This window comes from Sinocyclocheilus grahami, unplaced genomic scaffold, assembly GCF_001515645.1.
Source record: "Sinocyclocheilus grahami isolate Dianchi unplaced genomic scaffold, SAMN03320097.WGS_v1.1 scaffold456.1, whole genome shotgun sequence".
Lineage (NCBI taxonomy): Eukaryota > Metazoa > Chordata > Actinopteri > Cypriniformes > Cyprinidae > Sinocyclocheilus > Sinocyclocheilus grahami.
In genome coordinates this window covers 858029-866386 of record NW_015505635.1, presented here as the reverse complement: position 1 = coordinate 866386, position 8358 = coordinate 858029, and the positions used below count along the sequence as shown (strand labels likewise).

General features: G+C 34.8%; 1 protein-coding gene across 2 annotated transcripts in view; it reads right to left on the bottom strand.

The window, feature by feature from the left end:
* Positions 1-8039, bottom strand: part of LOC107552702 (phosphatidylinositol 4-phosphate 5-kinase type-1 gamma-like) — a 50040-nt gene extending 42001 nt beyond the window's left edge. For both annotated transcript variants that reach the window (XM_016234655.1, XM_016234656.1), the window contains exon 1: positions 7850-8039. In XM_016234655.1, the coding sequence (XP_016090141.1) occupies positions 7850-7919 (70 nt within the window). In that variant the 5' untranslated portion in view covers positions 7920-8039. The remainder of the gene's footprint in view (positions 1-7849) is intronic.
* Between the last annotated feature and the right edge of the window lie 319 nt (positions 8040-8358).

The window sequence follows — 8358 nt, the reverse complement described above, 5'->3', positions numbered from 1 at the left end:
GACAGACAGACAGACAGATAGATGATAGACAGACAGACAGATGATAGATAGACAGACAGACAGATAGATCGATAGATACAAAGATATAGAGAATAATATATCAAACAAACAAATGAACGAACAAACAACCAAATGATTTCATGTCTAAATGGGAAATTCCCGGTGCAAATATGATGACAATGAATAAATGAAAACACACACCAGACACATATTTCACCATGGTAAAGTAAGTGACATGACAGTATGTTTTTTTTTACTCAAAACAAACCAGACTGGAAAGTTTCGGTGACAGTAATAATCTCTGGTCACCGTCAGACTGTACTGGAACGTGCTGGGACTAAGGTCAGGACAGTAAACACACACACACACACACACACACACACACATGTACACACGTGCACACACACACACACACACGTGCACACACACACACACACCAGAACCTTCTGATGCTAAAAGTGTTTGCTCACTTAATGGTTCATTAAAAGTAATTTAAATGAGAACGCACTCCTAATATAATAAAATTATCAACAGCATTATAATCCAATGTTTTATAAACACATTAGTGTATTATTTGAAACATTGCCTAACTGTAGCACTGCAAATACATCTGTAAACTGATGTTTAACAGGTCAGCTTTACTTCAGTCACGTTGAGTCTGACCGATTCATCATCAACTAGAGTCAACCTGCTTACTGCTTCATAACAACACCAACACAGTTATAGAGAAATCAGAATAAAAAAAACAGTCTGAGCGGTTAAATACAGGGTTGAGACACGAGCGTGTCCTGATTTGAGCTTCACATGATGGTAAATCAAGAGCACTTTAAAGCACAGCAAGTCTAGACAAGCCAAATAAAACATTTCATCACAACTCTCCGCTTTCACTGCGAAACCAAGCCTTCTGACTTCTGATCAGAGTCAAACAGCCCCTGAACCAAGCTGAAACTCAACTGGATCTAATAGCAGTTTCACAATGATTGTGATACAAACACTCCTGACATTTGCAGTGAAAGTATCAAAATACAGTAAAAAAAAACAAAACCTTAAACTACATTAGAATCTCAAATACCACAGAACAGTGATGGTATTTGATAGTAAAAGCATAATACATTATATGATATTGTAAATATAGTAAATCAACAAAAATACATCGTATCAGTATTGTTATTGTTAACTAAAACTATAAAAAATATATTTTTTTAATTGAAAAAAAATATATATAATAAATATTTATATATTTTAATATTTATATATTTAAGTATTTGATGAATAACTTAAACTTAAATTAAAAATAGAAATGTTAGCTTGGCAGATAACTGAAATAAATAAGTTTAACTTGAATTAGTAAAACTGAAATAAAATAAAAATAAAGTTGAAAAAAGCCTAATAAAAATGACAAAATCATATACCAAAATGATTAAATGTAAACCAAAATTAAAATGAACATTCAAAACATTCTTATTAACATTCAAAAGTTCGTTTTTTTTTTAAAAGAAATTCATTAGGGATGTGCATCTCCATAACTGAGGCAATGCGATACGCATCTCGATGCATAGCCAACGATACGACACATTAAAAATGCATATGAAGCAGCTATCGATGCGACGCGATACGATGCAGTGCGATCCGATTTCGATTCGATTCAACACAATGCACTTCAATGCAACATGATGCAATGGAAAAAAAGATATAATGCTATGCAATTCAATATGGTACAGATAGTTGGCTTTTATTTCTTTGGTTCAGACAGACAACCATGTTAATCTGTGTGAATTTTCAGGACACGTCTCGGTCTCCGTAGTGTTGTGATATATCATATGCACGCAGCAGTGATGAGAGAATGCGCTTGAGAAACAGCTTAGAGATGAGACATCAATCTGCATATAAAATATTGTCACGGATTACTGATCACTTTCGAAATTAGCTAAATATAGCGCATCCACTAATAATTATATATAAATAAATCGGCTTTTACCAATGCAAATCTGTTAGAAATGATGCATAGCAATACAAATGCCAACTTGTATCTGATGCACACTTTATAAATCGATGCATTGGAAGGAGGGACTTTGTAGAAAACGAAGCGTTTGAGAGAGGCGGGGCATAGAGGACCTACAATAATGTACAGTATTTGAAAAAGAATGTGTTTTTTGAACATTAAAGCATGTCAACATATTCTGTTACACCAAATACACAAAATAATGATCTTTAAAAAAAGCATCCCTTTTAAATGTTTTAAATACTTTTTGTTCTTTTTTGAAAATGTAAATTTTTTAAATACATTTTTATTTCAGTTTTAGTTTTAGTTATTTTAGTACATCAAGTTAATGATGACTAAATGAAAATCAGAAATGTTGCATTGGCAACTAGATGAAATAAAATAAAACCAAAAGAAATATAAGAAAAAACATTATTTTCTTTTATTTCAAGTAGTGATTGTTTTTGTGTGTGTGTGAATTCTTATGGTTTTACTTTATGGTCTTAGTTTGAGTTATTTGTTATAACCCTGATCTGAGCACAGTTTGAGACTTCAAGGTCTTTAAGAAGTTTTGTGGAGAAACTTGATTTAACTTGAGTCATTATTTTTCATTAATACTGAGACATTATTAAGCGCTAAAGTCCACAAGTACAGGCTAAAGACAGCTGTGCTCAACGATATCTCATTTACTTACTATTAAGTGTCTGAAACAAAAGTCTTGTATCTTTTAAATATTTGAGGAGATGAAACTCTGTCAAATTCAATTTGCCAAAATGCCAAAATCTGCAGTCTTATCTGGGACGGTGGACTTTTTGACTAGATTTGAACAGGCTTCCAAATTCTGACAGAAATGTCTTTAGGAATTCTGTACACAATGCGTTTTAGTCAACAAGGTTTGACCAGAAACACTGTTTCACAAAAGCAACGGCTTGCATTGAATTACAAAGGCTGTTAAGACACAATATAACACACAAAACACACTAGAAAAGCATTAAAAAGAGCAATATTTTAATATTTCAACCCCTCAACAACCGTTCTTTTCTTTGAAGAATCCAGAATTCCCATAGTCTTGGAAAACCTGGATATACAAAGCTCAAGTTTAAAAGTGGAAAGGTCATGGAAAAAACAAAAAACAAAATCTATAAAATCCTAAAACTCCATGGTTTTTATAATCAATATGCACTTTTCTAGTTACGCCAAGCTTGGGTAAAAATTGCGTACAAAGTATTTGTAAAAATGATTTTCCTTGATTCTTATCCAGTAAACCATAAATCACTGGAAGAGTCATTCAAATTCATTGTTTAAAAAGAGCCACAACTTTGAAAAACACTCAGATCTTACAACGCGGATGGAATCACGAAATCCATTTGTAAAAAAGGAATTTACTGTATAACGCAGATGGAATTTGGCACATCTTGGATGATTAAATCAAATCACAAGTTGGGCTGTAGTACATAAACGCACAAAGCTGAATGCAAATAGTCTAATAAATCTACACAAGAGTAAATCCAGGACAGAATCCAGGACAGAACAGGCAGAAGACACACTTAGGGACGTAGTAGACCAGATGACAAACAGAGACCAGAACACAACTAATATAGTGGAGCAAACGAGGATAATTAACCAGACACACCTGAAATAAATGACACAATCAAACATGAGGGAAAACTGGGTCACAGAACACAACAAAAGTGTGACAGTGCACTTAATCAAATTGTGATTATAAACAAGCATGCAAATATTAAACTGCAAAAAACCTGCCATTTAATATGAAGTTTGCATGTAATTTTTGTCAGATACACAGAAACTTTCAAAGCTCTTCACTGCAGCCTGACAAAATAAAACTTCAATTATAGCAGAAATATATTACTGTTGTACAGTAGAATGTACTCAAAGAAATAATTAAAAATAACAATAATAATACAATTTATTAAAACATGATTTGTTTTAAGGAATATCACACAATTTTTGTCCATGTTTTAATTTAACGTTATGCGTTATTTAATTTAATGTTATGCAGCACTTTGCCAAAAAATTTAATTGTTCAAAACTTCAAAATGTCATTTGATTACATTTGAAAAGATTAATTAATCAGTTAGTTTTATGTATTCATTTGATTACCAACATTTTTAATAAATCTATATTCATTCTTAAAACAGAATAAATAAAATAAACAGAATTTCTAGAAATAAACAATATACATTTCATATGGCCCTATTATTGTTACAATTCTAGTAAATTATTAAATAGTTAATTTGATGAATTCAGTTTATAAAACACAATTTCTGATAATAAAAATGTAATCAAACCTGAAAAATTCAAATGGAACGCACGGAATTTGGGAGAAAAGGAAATGGATTTTATGTTGGCTGATCTAGACTGTTCTCCGTTTGCATTTCTCACCGGGATGAAGAACGGAATTCCCTTTATATGATGGCTGTCAATCTTCTAGTCCTGTAGGGTTTATTACGGGCCTCACACATGGTACGAAAGCACTGCGGTTTCTTCAGAAAACCAGCTTTATGATTAACTCAGAACACTGATGAGCAACTGACTAAACTGCATTCCTTCATAAAAACAAGCCCTGACGCTGGGAACGAAATCCAGCCTTTAATTCCCTCCGAGAGTCTGCTTCACATCTCTGTACACTCTTAAAAATAAAGGTGCTTCAAAAGTTCCTTCAAGCGATGCCATAGAAGAACCATTTTTGGTTCCACAAAGAAGCATTCAGTCAAAGGTTCTTTAAAGAACCTTTGACTGAATGCTTCTTTGTGGAACCAAAAATGGTTCTTCTATGGCATCGCTTGAAGAACCTTTTGAAGCACCTTTATTTTTAAGAGTGTAGGACAGAAGCTCAAGATCTCACAATAACCTTCACCTGACTTCACATGTTGTAAGTTACCTAAACTCATCTGGCCTATACGGCTGTTCTTGCGTTTCCTAACCATGTGGAGCGGATCAGGACGGCATGTAAATCTGTGGTACAGGTACGAGCATGTCTGAGCACACACAGTTCAGGTTACCTACTGAGTCTGGACTACAGCCATCAGCCTCTACTCTCCAAACTAACGGCACACAACACGCCATTCGCTTCAGCTCAACTCCTTCAGATCTCACGACCCAAAAACTGCTCACGGGTCTGTTCTGAAGGTAAAAAACAAGATGCTAGAAATCCTATAATCATGCATATTTATAATAGCAGAATAAAGACGGTAGCACTTGAAACCTTTCTGTATAATGCATTACAAAGGTATTTAGAATGTGTTTGGTGCATTATATATTTTCATGAATAATAAGTTAAAATGCATTATGCAGACTCCTTGTTGCATCTGAAACTGTTGTGTTTTAATGCATTATACTTAAAGGTGTGACAAAAAGCATTATTATTAAGAAGTATTATCATGCATTAACTGTGGCTACAATTATTCATGAGCTCATGCAATGCACAAAAATATGCATAAGTCATCAAATTAATGCATTAAATATATTTTTTATAATGTATTATATACTGTATGTAAAGGCTTGAAGTGAAGTGTTAGACTTTTAAATCAGCTTTTAAAGGGAGATTTTTTTTAGCAATATTCATAAACGTCAGTGTTTGATGTTACTTTCAAAAAACAAACTGTTTAGTTCTGGATTTTGGTCACTAGAAAAAACAGTTAAAAACCACTAATCTACAATATGACTTCAGTGCAACATTTATTTTCCAGGATAAGATCTGATCTGAGAGCAGGTTTAACGTGAAGAGCATCTGTCTGTGCTGCAAACACACACTGCTCACACAGAAACAAACGGGATCACATTTCTAATAGAGAATCACTCACTTGGCAGCATTTCTTCTTAAGAGGAATGAAATGAAATGGAGAGCTAATGGAAACTATTGCTGAAGTCTACTGCTTCTCAGATGCTTCTCCTCTAGATTTGCCCGATCAAACTAGAGGATCTTACTTCTCAGATGTTTCTGCTTAGAAAAAGACCTCCGTACTCTCGTGTATGTCTCCTCTAGAGTTTGAGATTTGCCAGAACCCAGAGGATTTTATTACATTGCATTGCTCATACGTTGAACGTTCAAAGCTCAGGAGACATAAACGAGTTTTTAATTCAAGTCTCAAGTACAAACTTTCAGATGTTTCTCTTAAACACCCTGATCATTTTATTAACTCTGATGAGAAATGCTTGAGTTCAGATTGAAGTTTTCCCCCCTATATATCCGTCTCACTTATTTCTCAGAGACAGCAAAGAGGTCAGATGGAGAAAAAAGGCTGCATTCTGCACTTCATAGTTTTTTTTTTGTGAGAACATCCTCACATGAGTCTCCTCTAGTATTTCAGAAGAGATCTCAACAATGAGACACTGAAGTCTGCAATGAAAAGTCAGAGATCTCAACATGAACTCAATGATTTCTCACTGAATAATCAGAACTGCTCTCCATATGCATATCACAGCTGTTCTGTTCACAGCAGAAACATCTGATACAATGTTCAAATTTGAACGAAGCATAACCGAGACCTGCATTAAGTCTCATCATCTTCTCATCAGAGCTGCAGCAGGAATATCAAACTGTAAGCTCCCTACACTGTGTCAGCACTACAGTAATACTGAACATCAACAGACAGAAGAGACGGTCATGTGACGGTGGCACACGCTCTGAATCCGTGATGAACAGGAACGCCGAGTGCGGAAGACCGTGGCTAAAAAACAGGATTAGCAGCCGAGCAGCTAAAATCATGCCCACAGGACCTGAAAGAGACCCCTGTCTGTGTGTTCTCAACAGGATATTCTACAGGAACAGCTGTCAACACAAGGAAACACTGTCCAGCTCAGCGAGACACTTCAGAGCAGTATTACTCAGACGGACTTTGAGTTTGCATTTGAAGGACACACTCGGACTGACACTCACATGATGTTAACACACACGTCCCCTAGATAAACACACACTGCATCTATACACTACGATCTGTACAAATAAACATCTTATATTTTATAAAATAATCTTTAATAATAATGAGGAACAATATCATTATCATGAAGTGCATCTACATTAAAATGAACAGAAGATGAATAATGTATACAGAATAAATGTGTATATATATATAATTATATACAATATATATATAAAATTATACACTCACACGCACTCTCTCACACACACACACACACACACACACACACACATATAATATAAATACATATATGTATATATATAATTATATACAATATATACAATTACATATATACATAGCCTATATAAACAATATAAAATTCAAAATATATCAAAATCATTTATTTTCTGTCTTGGTCTAACAAATGTTCATTCTGATTCTGATATTAATAAATCTGATATTCATGTCCTGTAGTACTTTGAAGATTGCCATGGTAAAGAATACCATGGTTTTGGGTAAAATACATGGATTTATCTATTTACACACACACAAAAATTATATATATATATAAACACAAATCTTATGTCACTTAAAAAATGTAGTGTAGCAGTATTATGATTCAGTGATGAGATCTGATGACAAAACCATGGTATTTTAATATACTAAGGTACTGATTGTCTTATGCCATGGTAAAATGATGTATTTCCATGCTATGTTCCTACAGCAATGCAATTTACATGTTTACATAAACAATCTAAACATTATAACACCTAGAATCAAAATAGTGCTCTGGCAGATTGTATGAAGTGTGAATACCATGATACTGTTCGATTAACATATTCATAACCTTGCTACTGTCAGCTACTTCCAACATGACTGTATTATACAATAACAATTTTAAACCTAGCATGTTTGTATGGAAACGCATTAATATGCATTAAATCGCTGTGCAACAGAAGCCGGAATGTAAAAGAGCCCCGCATACCGAGATCTGCAGCATCCATCAGCGAGTCCGCGTCCTCCGCCGCGCATCCTCCGGCCGCGGCTCCCTCCATCGGATCCGGATCAAGCGAGCCGCGGAGCGTCAACGCGAACCAGAGCAAGCAAACACGGAGCGCGTCATGATCTGGGTCCGCGCAGCAGTGACGTCACACGAGCATCGCCTTGCACAATGACGTCAGCCACGGAGGAATGTACATATGCTGGCATTTCATTTAAATATTATTTAAGTTTAAAGCACTATAAAAGCCTCCAAATTTCCATTTAATTAAATAGTGAGGACAAATTTACCATTAAAAAAAAGGAAAACACTGCAGTTTTTAAATGGGAAAAAACCGCTCTCTACCGGGTGACCCTCAAACTACAATACACTTGAAACACCATACATACACACACACACTCACTCTCTCTCTCTCTCTCTCTCACACACACACACACACACACTCTCTCTCTCTCTCTCGCTCTCACACACACACGCACTCTCTCTCTCACACA